The following is a 17,574-nucleotide window of genomic DNA, read 5'->3' on the forward strand; positions in this document are numbered from 1 at the left end:
GCTATAAATAGCTAGTTTTTAATTTAAAAATATAATTTATCATCCCAAAGGCCATAAAATGGCTAGTAACCCATTTTACCTATAAATACAAGTCCAAAGACTTGTTTAAACATTGATTTCAATAATACATTATTCCAAAGCACACTTCATTTTAGTTCATTATCCTTGCTCAACATCTCTCTTGCTCTTTATTCTAGTTGTGATTCATTACTTTGAGAGAGTTGTGAAGTGTTTATTGTATCCAATATCAGCTCATTCAAGGAGCATATTTGTTGTATTACATATTCATCTTGTAAGGGTTCTTTGTGAACCAAGTGGTAAGAGATTAGTTCCCTTGGAAAGGCTCTTGGTGAGCGTAAAAAGATTTGTTCCCATGTGAAGGCTCTTGGTGAGCGTTAAGGGATTTGTTCCCTTCTGATGTAAAGGCTTTTCCACTGGTGAAGGAGGTTGATAGTGGATTGTGGAATCCTTGAGTGTGTCTCAAGGCGTGGACATAGGCAAGAGGCCGAACCACGTTAAACATCGGTGTTAAGTTTTCTTCCCTACACTCTTTTATTTTTGTCTTGTGCATGATTTATATTTTATATATTGTGATATAATTGTTGTATTTTGATAATATTTATATTTTGTAAAGAAAATAAAAAATACACAAAAGAGTCCATTCACCCTCTTAAGACTTTACTCCTCGGCTAACATATTTGACCATCAAAAGACTGTGATTTTACCAAATGCTCGATATGAATGGTTGCACCTAAGGTTGCAAGATTTTAAAACAGTCAGTGAATATAACTATACTCTACGTAAGATTAACTCCAAGGTAAATTTATGACATGAAAATATTACTGATGAAGACATGCTTGAAAAGACATTTACTACTTTCCATTCCACTAATGTTCACCTGCAACAACAATATAGGGAGAAGAAAATTACTAAACTTTCTAAACTTATTTCACATCTTTTTGCTACTAAGCAAAATAACAAACTTTTGATGAAAAATCACCAAACTCGTCCAATTGGTTCAACCCCAGTCCCTAAAATGAATATGAATACATCTCGTGGTCAAGGACGAGGCCATAGGTATGCCCATGAGCATGGTTGTGATCATGATCAAAATAATCACTGGCATCGACGTGAGGCTACAATCCCCCAGACAAGAGACGAACCCCCATAAAAGAGATGACCCCTAGAAGCGGGATAATGATCAAGATCAATAACACAGACATCATGAAAATAAATGTTACAGATGTAGAGGAAAAGGTCATTGGTTGCGTACTGGTTGTATGCCTATACACTTGGTAGATCTATACCAAGCCTCTATAAAAGAAAAGGAAAAGAGTAAAGAAGTTGAAACACATTTTGCTGATAATGTTGTTCCAATAAACCTTTATGCTGGAGTATCCAACTCAGTTTATCTTGATGTCGCTGATTTCATTTTAAATCAAGACGAAAATAATGATGTAATATTTTAAAATATAAAGTAAGCAATATTGTATTTGGATTTTAATAAATTAATTATCGTATTTATTGTTGTTATAATCAATTATAATAATGGGTTTTTAAAATATGTATTTGTAGCATGGATTGTACTAAATCTTTGATCAATTTTAAGATATCTATGGAAGAAGTTTATTTAGTTGAAAGTGCTACAACACACATAATTTTTCGAGATAGAAAATATTTATATTACTTGAATATATCTTCAATAAATGTTAATACAATATTTGGTTCTACAAATTTGATTGAAGGCTCCGGAAGAGCTAATATAAAGTTACCCAATGGTACTTTATTAAAAATTGATGAAGCTTTATATTCTAGTAGATCCAGAAGAAATCTATTAAGTTTTAAAGATTTAAGACTCAATGGATATCACATTGAAACTACAAAAAAAGGCAGTAAAGAATTCCTTTATATTACTTATATTGTTTCTAGGAAGAAACAAATTTTAGAAAATCTATCAACTTTATCTTCTGGATTGTATTATACAGAGATTAAAGTAGTCGAATCATATAATGTCTTGCATCAAAAGTGCAATGACTCAAAGTTATTTACACTTCGGCATGATCGTCTTGGACATCTTGAAGATGTACTGATGCAAAGAATCATTGAGAATTCACATGATCATCCACTCTAGAACTAGAATATTCTTTTATCAAATGATTTCATGTGTACCGCTTGCTCTCAAGGGAAATTAATTGTCAAACCATCTATTTCAAAGATAAGTCTTGAATCTCTTAGTTTCTTACAAAGAATTCATGGCGATATATGCGGACCAATACATCCAACATCTAGACCATTTAGATATTTAATGGTCTTAATTGATGTATCTACTAGATGGTTACATATTTCTCTACTTTTTACTCGTAATATTGCATTTTCTGGACTTCTTTCTTGACTGATTAGATTACGAGCTCATTTTCCCTATTATTCAATTAAATCAATTCGTTTGGATAATATTGGTGAATTTACATCCCAAACTTTCAAAAACTATTGCATGACACTTGAAATAGATATTGAACATCCCGTTGCTCATACTTATACACAAAATGATTTGCCTGAATCTTTTATTAAGAGACTTCAACTCAATAATAGACCCATGATCATGAGAACCAAATTGCATTTATCTATTTGGGGACATGCTATTCTTCATGCAACATGTTTAGTTCGTATAAGGCTAACTGCTTACAATAAACTTTCACCCATGCAATTAGTTTTCTGGGCATCAACCTGATAATTTTTATTTAAGAACTTTTGGTTGTGCAATATATGTTCCTATTGCTCAGCTTCAAAGAACTAAAATGGGTCCTTAACGTAAGATTGGTATCTATGTTGGTTTTGATTCCTCTTCTATTATTAGATATCTTGAATCTTTAACAAGTGATTTGTTTAAAGCATGGTTTCAAGATTGTCATTTTGACGAAGCAGTATTTCCTACATTAGGGGGAGCAAAATCAGTATCTAAAGCACAATATGAAATCACATGGAATTCTATGAGTTTATCTCATTTAGATTCTCACACAAATCAAGGTGAACTTGAAGTTCAAAAGATTATACATTTACAAGGGATTGCAAATCAATTACCAGATTCTTTTGCAGATACCAAGGTTATGCTAAAATCTTATGTACCCATTGCAAATATTCTAGCACGTATTGATGTCCTTGAAGGATAACAACTGGCTAATAAACCTAAACCGCAAGTTAAGCATGGAAGACCTGTTGGTGCAAAAAATAAAACTCACAAAAGGAGAAAATTGAAATCTGTAAACACTCCAAGAGAGGTTACAGAGGTGGATAATCCATTCGATATTTACAAACCTATTTTTCCTTAAAATGAAATCCCTATTATGGAACCTCCGAAAGAGCAATCTCTTGAAGAGAAAACTCTTGAAGTGACATCCTTTGAAAAGGGATAGGTACATGGAAATAATAATAAGATCTCAATTCATTACACAGGAGAAATGTGGGATAGAAATAAAGTTGTTGTCAACAACATATTTACATATGTTGTAGCTACCGACATTACTAGAAGTAATGAGGATCCTGAACCTAAATATGTTAATGAATGTCGATATAGAAATGATTAGCTAAAATGAAAAAAAGCTACTACAACAGAATTAAACTATCTATTAAAAAGAGAAGTTTTTGGACCTATAATACAAACACCAGAAGATGTCCAATCAGTTGGATACAAATCGGTATTTGTGCGCAAGCGAAATGAAAATAATGAAATTGCTCAATATAAAGCAAGACTTGCGGCACAAGGTTTCTCACAGAAACCCAGAATTGATAATGAGGAGACTTATTCTTCCTTAATTGATGGAATCACTTTCATATTCTTAATTGGGCTAGCAGTCGCTGAACGACTAAGCATGCGTCTTATGGACGTAGTAACTTTATACTTATATGGATCATTGGATAGTGAAATTTATATGAAAATCCCTGAAGGTTTTAAATTTCCTAAAGTAAAACTCAAAAATTAATATTCAATTAAACTCCAACGTTCTTTATCTGGATTAAAACAATCTGGACGTATGTGGTACAATCGATTAAGTGAGTACCTTGTGAAAGAAGGATTCATAAATGATCATATTTTTCCATGTTTTTTTTTATTAAAATATCAGAATCCGTATTTGCTATAATTTCTATTTATGTTGATGATTTGAATTTAGTTGAGACTCCTGAAGAGCTCACTAAAGCTGCTAATTATTTAATGGTGGAATTTGAGATGAAAGATTTAGGAAAAGAAAAATATTGTCTTAGCCTACATATTGGACATGTAAACGGTGGAATTTTTGTTCATCAATCTAAATATATCGAAAAGATATCAAGACAACTATATATGAACAAAGTTCATCCTTTAGGATCTTCAATGATGGTGCAATCACTTGATGTTAAAAATGATCTATTTTGACTTCATGATAAGGAGGAGGAATTACTTGGTCTTGAAGTACCATATTTTTGTGTTATCGACTTTTTTATGTATTTGGCCAACTGCGCAAGACCTGACATTGCATTTGTTATAAATCTACTAGCAAGATATAGCCTCGCTTCTACTCGACGACACTAGAATGAAATTAAGCACATTCTACACTATTTGAGAGGTACATCTGATTTGGGTCTATTCTACGCATTTGTTTCCAATTCTCAACTAGTAGGATATGCAGATGCTGGATATCTATCTGATTCTCATAATGCTAAATCTCAAACTGGATATGTATTTCTTTACAGAAAAACTATTATATATCTTGGAAATCAACAAAGCAGACGGTTATAGCAACATCCTCCAATCATTCTAAAATACTAACTATCCATGAAACTAGTAGATAATGCATATGACTCAAATCAATGATTTCTCATATCCAAGCAAATTGTGGTCTTCAATCAATCGATGGTATTCCTACAGTTTTATATGAAGACAACGCTGCATGTATAGTTCAACTAAAAGGAGGATACATAAAGGGTAACATAATGAAACATATCTCTCCAAAATTCTTCTATATATATGAACTCTAGAAGAATAATGATATAAATGTTCAATAAATCCAATCAAATGATAATCTAACATGAAAAGCAAGGTGTAGTCCCAAGAGGTGGGGTGAATTAGGTTTTAAAATTTATTTTAATTCTCTTTTAGAATCCTTAACCTCTTTTAAGTCTTTTTAAATGAATTCTTGTTTTCTTGTTGTTTTATCAAATACACAATAAATATTTAAAACAAAATTCAATCCACAACCACAACACAAGTACTTAACCAATTAAGTAACCAATTAACCTTTCAATCAACCACACTATCCAAATCAATCAATTATAAAACATTCAATCAAAATATACGTTGCAACTAAATGGAAATTCTCAACTTTTTCAACTTGTGTACAGCCTTGTTGTTAATGCAATCCCTTTGATGATGAGTTAGCTTTCTCAAAGTAATTTTCAACAAAACATTCACACTCCTCCCAAATTCAGAATTCAAATAAACTCTTAGTTAATTTATCTTTGAGCGTTAACCAAGTAACATACTCCCGTATGGTTTCTGCAAAGTATGGTTTAACCAATGTACTTCCTTTCGGTTTCTGCAACCCAAATCAAAATTAGACTTTAAGTTTACTTGATTTGTAAATATACGTAGTATATATAATTAAGAAATTAAATCATCCACGCAATTTATATGTGCTGAAAATAAAGAGTAAGAGAAAGAGAGAGTGAGATCGGGATTTTTATGAGGTTCGACTTATACCCAGCCTACGTCTTCGCCTTTGGCAAACCACCAAAGGATTCCACTAAATTAGTTCCTTTGTTAGGCAGAACAACATCGTTTACACACTCCTTTAGTAGACTAGAACCCGCCTCTCCAAACGATATACTCTCGTTTGGTCACTCCTTCAATTAAGTTAGAGTCCGCCTCTCTAAGCGATATCCCCACGCTTAGCCAATGATCCAAATAACCTTGAACCATCAATATCTATAAGATACAAATCAAATAGATGTGTACAAAGAATGCTCACACAAAGAGTTGATTAGTACAAGTTAAATCTATATACTTCAATCAAATTCACAATATGGAAATATGAAACTCAAGAAGATATCACCATAAGCCTTCTTTCTAGGTTGAAAGAATTAAGAGTAGACTCAGAATTTTCTTGATAAATTCACAACAAATCTCAGTAGTGAAACTCAGAAATTGATTGTACAAGAGAGCTTTGAGAGAATTGGAAGATTTGAGAGCAAGAAACCTTGTTTGCTGTATTTTCTTGTGTAATTAATCCTTAGCCTTGGGGGGTTATTTATAGATGATAAATCAAGTCTATTTCGCGTTCCCCAAGTGGCTTGGAGTGTTTCCCAAGTTTATAGAAAGTTTGGAGCACAAGAAATATAAGTTTGAATTTAAAAACTTTTAAAAAATATGACCATTAATAGTGTTTAGACACCTGAAGTCTCTGGGTCAATCGCCTGAAGTTTCAGAAAACTATAATTTTTGAAGTCAGTACAGGTTCAGGCACCTGAACTCATAGGGTCAGTCCCCTGAGGTTGTTCTGTCTGTTGTTTAGGCGCTTGAACAGACAAGGTTAGTCACTTGACAACTTCGATCTCCCTTCAGTAGTTTGGTCATAAATTTTTATATAAAACTCCAAATTAGGTGTTCTTAGTGTCAAAAGAAAGGTAAGAGAAAATCCTACAACTTTCATGTTGAACACTTTTTAAAATAAGAAGTTTTTGATAGATAAAAATGCACCTCAATGTGGATGTAGAAAAAATGACAACATTTGAAAAACCTCTTTTTGGTGTTTTTCATTCCAAAAATAATTTTAACCTTTTTGAAACATCTTTTGACCTTATAAAAATATTTTCCAAATATTTTAAAAGGTATCTAAGTCCAAGAAGTTAACTTAAGAGTTTCATGTATTCATATTGAAATTATTTGAAGTATTTACATAAAACTTCCTTAAAATTCCTTCAACTCTTGAAGTCTTCATGTATATCCTTACTTTGAGTCCATCTTTGCTTTAAGCTTTCAATGTACTTTAGGCTTTTAACAAGTTCACTTTAATATGCATGCTTTCATAATCTTCAAACTTTATTTAAATCATCTTTAAATTCATGCTTTGATTCTTTTAAGTTTCATTTGATTCTTGTGAGCATTTGACCTTACTTTCACATATGTGATCCTTATGAAATCTGAAATATCACTACTCAACCAAAAATGTTAAGTTCTACTTGTTTGTTAGCATCAAAATAAGATTTTAAACCTTATAAGACCAACATAACAAATTTGTTCACAAAAACTTTGCTTACTACAACATTCAAGAAATTGGTTTATCTTATCGGAATAAGACACCTTAAAGATATTAGTAGAATAAGTTAATATATGAGTAACTTCCAAAGGGGAGTGTTATGAAAACCATAAAAATTCATGGCTACCACCCCTTCATTTTCTACCTCCATAAATTATCTTTATTGTTTTTCACCACCATAAATTATGTGTTATCCTTATTGCCATATAAAAGAGTCTTCTTTCCCTTTCATTTTGACATACACACATAAGACTTAGAGTAGGCATATGAATAAAAAAGGATGAGAGAAGAGAAGAGGAGAGATAGAAAGAAAGAGAAATATTTTGTATGAGATTGGTTTCAAATCATCTTATAATTCCTCCCAAAATAGTGAAAGTTTTATCTCATTCGCCCGTAAAATAGACATAATTGAAACACGTAAAATTTATGTCTCAACTCTATTTATTTTTCTACATATTTTACAACAAATTATTATTTATTAATAAATAATCTTTTGAATCAACCATAATTAAACGTAAGTCCAATTTTTTTTATTTTAAAAATAATTAAATATGTTTTTTTTTTCGTATAAAATATATATCACTATTTATTACTTTTCATTTTCAAAATCGACCGTCGGCAGTAATAGTTAATGGCATAAAATGGATCGTGGAAGCCGGGCGAGCGTCAGGCTCCCACAGGGGATGGGACGCCTACAAGCTTACAAAGAACAAACGTTCCCGCCGAGTGACAGTCTCTCTCTCGCCCCTTTTTCTGTTGAAGAACCCTAGGGTTTTGGGCTGTAGTTCGGATTGAAGCTTTGTTGCGATGGCGGAGACAAGAAGGAAACCTCTGGTTCTCTCTTCAACCAAGGCTCTCCTCGATTCCGTACTCGGCAAATCGGGACTTGGCGCAGCTGATGGAACTAGCGGGACTCTCCTCTCCGGCAACTGCACACCGCCGGATATGCGGTTGTTGGCGGGAATTCTCCGGTTCTCGAAGGTCCAAGAGGTCCTTTCGAATCCCAAGCTGGCTTCTCTCGACGACTCTGCCTTGGTCGGCCTCTCAACGTCTGTCCTCAAGAGACTTTCGATAACTTCGGGCTCGCTGGTAACTTTTCTGCTGCTTGTTGTTAATATGCGGAGAAACTGGTAGTTGCTTCTATTTGTCTAAAAAGGTTGAAAGAGAGGGAAATGTTAATTTCAGGTTTTAATTTTTTTCATTTTTCTGGAATATGTGGAGAAAATAATCTAGTTTGGTTTGAGCTTCTGTTCATATTGCGGGGGAAAATTTTCGCTTTCCTATATATTTGATAGGACCATAAAGAACTCAAAAACGTCGTATTGGTTCAGTTGTCGTCTGCAAAGGACCCCGGACATTATACAATGCAGGCAATATAACAAAACGTAATATAAAGTTTTAAATCTTGATTAATTTTCCTTTTATCCGTTTCTAATTCAGATTAGGCGGTCTCTCGGCATCCAAATAGGAGATAGCATATATATATTTTGTTAAAAAAAAAAAAACACATGGAGAGAATTACTAATAAAGAAGAGAGAGAGAGAGAGAGAGAGAGAGAGAGAGCAATCAGCTTGAGCCCAATCCCGCAGCTTCTTAGTTTTATGCATTTTTTTTTTAGGTTATCTCAGGAAAGTTGTTGGTGCTTTTTTTTTTAGCTATGTTTATTTTTTGGTTGAATTGCACTCAAGCAGATGAGGTCACAGATTGGCATATGTTTAATCTGCAGTAATTAGTAGTCAGTTTTCAATTTTAGATTTCTATGTACAATTAAAATTTAAATCAAAAGAACTGCAAAAGAATAAAAACAAGAATAATAATTGCAAACGATGTTGTGGGTTAAGCTTAATCTGTGATGTACCATGACAACAATCTCTCTTCTGTACTCAATTTATTGGGATTGTGTGGTTTTGAGCACGGTATGACCTAAAATTTGTAATTTTCCTTTGCATTAACTTTTGTTGAGCATGCAATCTTATCTGAATCAGATATTGCCCTTATTTATTTCTTTTCACTTTTTAATGTACAAGGTGCTTGTTAAGAATGTTGAGACAAGGACACAGAGAATTGGCCAGGTTGTTGTTTTAGATCCTCCCATGACTGATGGCGATGAATTCATCCCATCAGATGTTGAAGTACGATTCAACAAAACTCCCCGAGCACTGCTTGTTCTACCTTCTTACAGTTTTTCTCAAAAGAACCACATGCCATTGGATACTGAAGTTGCCTATTTATGCCCTCTCTTAGCTTTTAACCTTGACTTGCATGTATCATGCTTGATGTCTCTTGTCCATCAAGGGAGAGAAGCTTTGGGATCCTTCTTTGAATCTAAATCTAACGAGGAGACGTGCAGTGAAGGGAGCAAGGCCTCTGGAATTAGTATAGAATTGGAAGGTTTGGCTCATTTGCCAAAATATGCTTCGCACTTGAGGGCTTCTTTTGTGAAGATACCAGAATGTGGTACCCTAGATTCTCTTAAAGGACATTCCTCTATTGAGGCTGAAGATCGACAAGAATTGATTGATTTGGCTTTGCACAACTACTTTGAAGTAGATAGATATCTTGCCAAAGATGATCTTTTCAGTATTAACATAAATTGGAATTGCAAATCAGTTATCTGCATCCCTTGCAGCCAAAGGATGCAAAATAGTAATGATGATATTATCTACTTCAAGGTACTTTTCCTGTCTCTCTTCTCTCGTGACCCCATAATTCGATGTGCTCAAGAAATAAACATGTCAGATTCTCATCAGCCAGGCAGTTAATGTCCTCAGGTTGTGGCCATGGAACCATCAGAAGAACCCATACTTCGAGTTAACCGCACTCAAACTGCCCTTGTGCTTGGAGGAAGTGTCCCTTCTGCTCTTCCCCCTGACTTACTGATTTCTGGACCGAACATATTTGTACCTGTACAAAGGGATGTAGTAAAGGTTTTAGCCACCATTCTTACACCACCTTTGTGTCCATCAGCACTTTCTTCGAAGTTCAGAGTTGCAGTTCTCTTATTTGGTTTGTCAGGTTTGTTTGTGCACTAAGATTTAGTTTCTGACATATCAAGTACATCAACTGCTTCCTTCATTAGCTTTGTGATGAGATTTCTATTACACGAAGTGACTGTCCTAAGCATTATTAGTTCTTATAATGCCCGTGGATTGGCATTTCAAACATGTTATATAGGTGTCTAGTTTGGTACAATCATTAGCCATATTGTTTGTGCATTGTGCATCATGCCTGCATGTTATCTTCGTGAGCACTGATCCAATGGCTGTTGCAGGGTGTGGAAAGAGGACTGTCGTTCGACATGTTGCTCGTAGGTTGGGCCTTCATGTAGTTGAATACAGCTGTCATAATATAATGGCATCCTCGGAAAGAAGAACATCTGCTGCACTTGCTCAAGCATTCAATACAGCGCACAGGTGAGGCCTTTTGAGGTTTGTCTTGCAAATTTTATAGTAACTTATGGGCATGCCATGCCACTTGTCTTCTGGCGGTGTGACCATGGCAAAGGTGTCCAAATTTTCTTTGAGTTTTCAGATCTCTCTTTTTTATGTTGAACTTTTGGTTAACTTGTGTGAATACTCTTGATCAAGATACGTCCTCGCATTTTCAGTTGGTCATGTTACCTGCCTCTAATATTTTTTATTTAGCGTACTTTTGTCCATGTGTAGGCACTCTAGGTTTTATGCAATGTTTGCTTCTTGGGTGAAAGCAATGGCATTTTAGTTTGTCCCTGTTTGTTCTTTCTCAATTTCCCATATGTAAACTTCAAGTAATAAACTTTTGAGTTTTGATTCTTCAAGTTATATTTTGATATCATTTTTCCATTTTCTTTTGTTGCTATTGTTATTATTAATTTTTGAAAAAAAATTTGAAAAAAGGGGTCTGCATATTCTTTGGCTTTCTATTTTTTATTCCCTTCTAGTTATCTTGAGATTCCATTTCTTTTTTTTTTTCCTTAGAAATATCATAGTTTTAATGTATGAGCAAAATCAGCAGCTATCATATTTATCTTATGTTTCATTCTGTGGTCATTTTACCTTGACCAAATGCTCCTGTTTGAGCTTAACTCTTTCTGTGGACAAATTTTGCTGCATGGTCAACATTTTCATTTTCCCTCATGTTGTGCCTTTCGCTGAACGCTTAGGATTTTGTTCGTAATTACCACTTATAATAATGGATACCTTTGTTTGAACTTGCTGTTGTATGGCTATTCCAAAGAGATATCCTATTAGGCTGAGCAATCCTGGTCCATGAATTCATCTTAAAATACCCAAACTTAAATTGGAGAGAAATTTAGAGTATTCTCACATTGTTCTAACTGCCAACTATGTCATCGGGATGAGAACAGATTTCAATTGTAACTATGTAAGATGAATTATGAAAATAACATTTCCGGATTTGTCTAATTTCAGGTTATGATATTTAGTCCATATTGTTTTGGCCACTTATTGTCCTAACCTGCGCCCTTGTAACAGATATTCACCTGCAATACTTCTTCTCCGCCATTTTGATGTTTTTCGAGATTTGGTCTCTCATGAGGGTTCAGCAGCTGATCAAGTTGGGATTACCTCTGAAGTGGCATCTGTTATTAAGGAATTCACTGACCCAGTTACTGAGGATGAAGAAATTTTTTCTGAAGAAAAATCAAATGGTGATTTTGTAAGATGCAGATGTTTTGCTATGCCACTCTTTTGGTTGTGTATCTCTAGAATTACCTTAATAGAGTTTGAATTCCCAATTTCTTATGAGAAATCATTCTTGTTTTCCATCTACATACATTGATCACGAAGCGATGGATAATATTTCAGAAGAACTTTTTGATTCTTTCTTCCCTTTTTCATTTCTATGGACAGTAGAATAGTTTTTATATTTTGGGATATAAGTGATATACAATACAGGAGGTTTAACAATTAACACATGCTTAGGGCAAAGCACCCACGAAGGAACTACAATCTGCAGCACAAAAGGTAGATTAGGGAACTTCTCAATAGTCAAGGATCCTTCTTGCAATAAAATTTACTTCTGAATTTGCTTGTTTTAGGATTCCAGTTTCCAAATAGCTGATCATTCCAGTATGTGGGGAATGCCAACTGTTAACTCAGGAGACTATAGTGCTTTATTAACTTATTTGATGGTTTTGGTGCAATGCCGTTCCACTAATGCTGTGACAAATTTTTGTTCTTTTCCCCTTTCAAACAACAAAAGGGTGTACCTCTCTTTTCTCTTACAATGGGATTGACTTTTGTAATTACTCCAAATTGGAAAGGAGAAACTTCTTTTAACACATTTTCTTGCCATTTATTCTCAAAAGTAAGTTTTTAGTGTAGTAATATGCTTGCTCCTGTACATGATGATGCAGCATGTCAATGAAGTCAAAAAGATACTCAGTCATCAGGTGTTGTTAGTTGCTGCTGCTGACAGTTCTGAAGGTCTACCACCGACCATTAGGCGTTGCTTCAGCCATGAGATAAGGATGGATGCTTTGACTGAAGAGCAAAGAGTTGAAATGCTCTCCCAATCACTGCAAAGTATTTCTGAACTCCTCCCAAATGTATGTTGTTAGAATATACTCACTAGTTTTGTCTGCTTTCAGCATAATTAAAATTTATTTATGGATGATAATTATGTTCCAAGGATAATCCCTTGGCTGCCTTCTTGTATGGCACAAATATGTGCCATGACTTAATCCTGCATGTTAATGTGTTTATGCCATAAATAAGCTTAGTGTTTGATGATTCATCTTTACTGTATACGTATGTTTCCTGGGTATCAAATTTAATCAAATACCCTGGCTAACGCATACTGTTAAAATATCAAATTGATTCAAATTTGAGCTTGGAAGCTATGTGTGGAACTTATCAGTTGATCTATCATTCCTCATAGTGAGAGGCATTCGCTATTTCTCTTTATTTTTATTTGATGGTCATTAAAAACCTATTCAACTTAAGCTTGCATCTCCTTTAGTGTTGACACGATGGCTATGGTTAATGTTTCTTGGGTTGTCATTGACTTTGAAGGCTCAGATAATTGCTTCCTGCAGACTGATTCAGAGGATTTTATAAAGGACATAGTTGGGCAGACATCTGGTTTCATGCCTAGGGATATGCGGGCTTTGGTTGCTGATATTGGTGCCAGTCTGGTTTCAAGGCACATTATTCAAAATAACAAAGTTGAGCCTGGAAACTTGGATAGTCCTGGAAAGATCACACCATCACAGGATACTACGCCCTGCAAGGATGCACCTCAGGTTATGGGGAAGGAAGACCTGTCCAAAGCGTTGGAACGATCAAAGAAAAGGAATGCATCAGCACTGGGTGCTCCGAAGGTAAACTAAGTGAGCAAAACGAGCTAATTTCATGAAGTGGCGTTATATCTTTGTCCTTGACAGACATTGTGTTGTGCTGTTCAATGTTAATGCTTGTTAATGTATATATATAAATAAATATATATATATGTGTGTGTGTGTGTGTGTGTGTATTGTTGCATCTATGACAATGTTGAGTCTGTTTACTTTGCCTTAGGTTCCCAACATCAAATGGGAAGATGTTGGTGGGCTTGAGGATGCAAAGAAAACAATTTTGGATACTATTCAGGTGGGTCTCTTCATATACACTTCATTATGGACTATATTTTCTTGACTTTATTTTCTTAAGTGCCTGTTTGTCTTTGTTTCAGTCAACAAATATTTCCTTTTTCCAATTCAGAGGTTTTCCTCTTCAAATAATTTGTTCTTGTTACATGTTTATTATGCCTTGGGCGCTTGGCGATTATGTGGAGTATTAATCTCAAAGGTTGTTTTATCATTTATCAATTTAGTAAAAATCCACAATCTAAACATGTGCCAAACCTTACAAATTTGATGCATCTGCATCAGCTTAAACCTGTGCTTATTTCAGATGTCTTTTGGCTTATTATGCAATACAAACAACAACAATAACAACAAACCTGAAGTGTTATTAAATCCTTCCTCATTACCTCAGTGGTTGTTGGTTTACTAATTGCCTGTATCTGCAAGAATGCTTTTGAAAATTTAGTTCATTGTTTGATCAGGTTTTTTCACTAGCTACTGTCCTTTTGAGATTGATTGTGTATTCTGCTGAATGCATAAAATCCTGAATTCCCAAACCCTCAAAATGTACCTGACTGGGCCTGTTGCTTGTGCTTGCAGCTACCTCTCCTGCATAAGGATTTGTTTTCGTCTGGGTTGCGTAAGCGTTCTGGTCTTCTTCTTTATGGTCCTCCTGGAACAGGGAAAGTAAGTTTTCTACTTCTCGTGCATCAACCTTGTGTATAGCCACTATTTTCCTTTTGGAAGGAATATAATTTTTGACTTTTCTTTGTTTTTTTTTTTTGGTTGCAAATCGTAGACATTATTGGCAAAAGCTGTTGCAACGGAGTGCTCCCTGAATTTTCTCAGTGTAAAAGGGCCTGAACTGATCAACATGTACATTGGAGAATCGGAGAAAAATATTAGGGACATTTTCCAGAAGGTATTCTTTCTCTCTTTTTGCTGTTGCTTCAGAAGGTCAAACACTCGTACAATATTTAGGACTTAGTAGTTTTGTTCAAGTCAATTTAGAGATATTGCTCATGCATTTCAGGCCAGATCTGCACGACCTTGTGTTATTTTCTTTGATGAACTGGATTCTCTTGCTCCTGCTCGGGGCGCATCTGGGGATTCTGGGGGTGTTATGGACAGAGTTGTTTCCCAGGTGAGGATCTTTTTTCCATGATTTTGGTTTTTTTTTTTTTGGTTCTTTATGAATGCTTATTTAATGTGCTAAATTTCCCTTCTTGTTAGATGCTTGCAGAGATAGATGGACTTAATGATTCTACACAGGTTTTATTTTACTTTATATCCCTCTTTCTACTTTCATTGAGTTTGTGCAGGAGAAATATTTTTTTTGATTCAGTAATACTGTTTGCCTTTTTTCTTTATGGTTTCCTAGGACTTATTTATAATTGGAGCAAGCAATAGACCAGACCTTATTGACCCAGCACTTCTACGGCCTGGTCGATTCGACAAGCTGCTATATGTTGGAGTCAATGCTGACGCATCTTATAGGGAGCGGTTAATTTCCTCTGAATTCCATTTCATGTTATATTTATTTTTTGATGTACATGCTGATTCTTTTTGGGTCTGTTGGGCTACACTACAGGTGTAGCCCATTCCCTATCCCAAATCACTTCCCACCTCTTCCCAAGGTTTGAACTTGAGGCCTGCAATATGGAATTCCCAACCTCTAACCATTGGAATGTCAATCACCTTGGGAATCATACATGCATATTCTTGTGCATCACCATTTCACATCTCTTGCAGGGTCCTTACGGCACTTACCCGGAAATTTAAATTGCATAAAGATGTATCCCTTTACTTGATAGCAAAGAAATGCCCCCCAAACTTCACTGGTGCAGATATGTATGCCCTTTGTGCAGATGCTTGGTTTCATGCTGCAAAGCGCAAGGTGAGTACAGGCTGTAGAGTAGGCATTATGTCCATTCAACAGTTGAATTAGTTGCTTACAACTTGTTACTTTTTGTCTGGTTTAGGGGTGTCTTGAGGGTAGTTAGACATAAAATTGGTGCATGTTTACCTCAAAATTTTCTTGATTGTTATTTTTCTAATAGATAGTAAGTAGGAGAGATTGATTTAGATGTAAGAAGGTTGATGCGCTATTTGTTCCTGTGCTACTGAGCTTTGAATAGTTGATTTCACTATTTATTTTTATTGTAGGCTTTAAGTTCTGAGTCAAGTTCTTCCCATACGGATGATCAAGCTGACTCTGTTGTCGTTGAATACGATGATTTTGTGAAGGTATGATATGAACATAATTGCTTTATTGTGATGTTTGAAGAAATATCAGATACGTCTACCATATTGGGTTTTAAATGGCGATGACAAGGAAACTAGGCTGCTGGAGTGTTTGCTGTGAAATGACATGATTTGAAATTTAAGCTTCCTTTGAATTAAGGATGTTATTTGACGAGAGGAAAGAAATGGAAAATAAGTAGATTCATTTTCCATTTTATTTCTCTTTATATCAAATGATAGTGGAAATAAAAAATTGTTTCAATATTATTAGAAATTAAGAAAAATAAAATATTAATCAGGTGTAATATGGAAAAATAAATTTTTGTTCAATGATTTTCTATATATTTAACTTTTTTTCTCACTTCAATTCATAACTAAACATGAAAAAGTAGATTCCTTCACATTTTTCTTTTCCTTTGTATAATATTTTTCAAATTTTGAGTGGAGCCTAAATACAAGTTTAAAAATCTTCTTTCACGATAATCAAGGGCAAACAACTCTTGGAATGCGTGTGATTTAGAATATAGATTTCATGACAAGGGATTTGAGATAATAAACAGAAGGAATAAGCTGCTTTATTTGAAGATCTCATTTTGCTCCTACATTCATTCCTTTAACAATAGTAGTTTACATGAAGTAATCATATTTACTGTTGTGCCTAAAAGCTTTTACGCTCCATATGCATGGCAGCTTGAAATTTTCCAGAATTTGGCGTCTTGCTCAGAACTACATTTGCGCGGAGCAAGCGTGCTTTTACTTGTATTCTGCATTACATATAATGAAGAAATTGTGGATCGAAAACGATTCTCATCTTCCCTCTTATGCTTCTAAATGCAATGTCATCCAACTGCAGGTTCTTGGAGAGCTTGCCCCCTCCCTATCTATGGCAGAGCTTAGGAAGTATGAATTGCTGAAAGATCGGATCGAAGGAGCTTCGAGATGAAAATTTGATTGAGGACTTGTAAATTGTTTGTCCCTCACGTGAGCTGCTATCATATACTTAGTATCTGTAAGAATGGACGGAGCTTTAAATTATTCTCATAAAAAAGAACTATATATTATTCACTTGGGAAAAGGGTATTTTTGTATTTTTCTTAAAGACCAATAATTATTCATGTTTAGGATAACTTTATGTCTGTCCTGTCCAAACATGATGTACGCTTTTCTTGGATTAACCATTTAACTTCATAGATGATATTCTAAGGACCTGTTTGTATCTCTAGGAAATTATTTTTCTTTGCTTCTATAAATAGTAATAGTTTTGACTCCTGTGAAGGTGCCTGTCTTGTTATTCAACCCAAACGCAACCTTTCTCTGCAACCATTTTGTGAATATGGTAAATTTCTATCCTATTGTATTGTGGGAATGTTTTGGGTTTTTTTTTTTTCCCTGAGCTGACACTTTGTTTTGGCTGTTTGTCACGTGTTTCCAAAAAGTTAGCGGCAGGAACATTGCACGTGTTTTGTGGCGCAGTATAGA

The 17,574-nt window shown here is 34.7% G+C and overlaps 1 protein-coding gene across 1 annotated transcript; it reads left to right on the forward strand.

Moving 5' to 3' along the window:
* Positions 1-7,885: 7,885 nt before the first annotated feature.
* LOC131155820 (peroxisomal ATPase PEX6) lies at positions 7,886-17,363 on the forward strand. The gene is made up of 16 exons (XM_058109257.1): positions 7,886-8,375; positions 9,314-9,958; positions 10,058-10,301; positions 10,558-10,699; positions 11,759-11,942; positions 12,643-12,834; positions 13,324-13,608; positions 13,805-13,876; positions 14,452-14,538; positions 14,651-14,773; positions 14,885-14,995; positions 15,085-15,123; positions 15,233-15,354; positions 15,604-15,748; positions 16,018-16,098; positions 16,949-17,363. Exons 1-16 carry the CDS (start codon positions 8,094-8,096, stop codon positions 17,036-17,038), a joined length of 2,844 nt encoding a protein of 947 aa, XP_057965240.1. The 5' UTR covers positions 7,886-8,093; the 3' UTR covers positions 17,039-17,363.
* Positions 17,364-17,574: the final 211 nt, after the last annotated feature.

Source organism: Malania oleifera, chromosome 5 (assembly GCF_029873635.1).
Source record: "Malania oleifera isolate guangnan ecotype guangnan chromosome 5, ASM2987363v1, whole genome shotgun sequence".
NCBI classification, from domain to species: Eukaryota; Viridiplantae; Streptophyta; class Magnoliopsida; order Santalales; family Ximeniaceae; genus Malania; species Malania oleifera.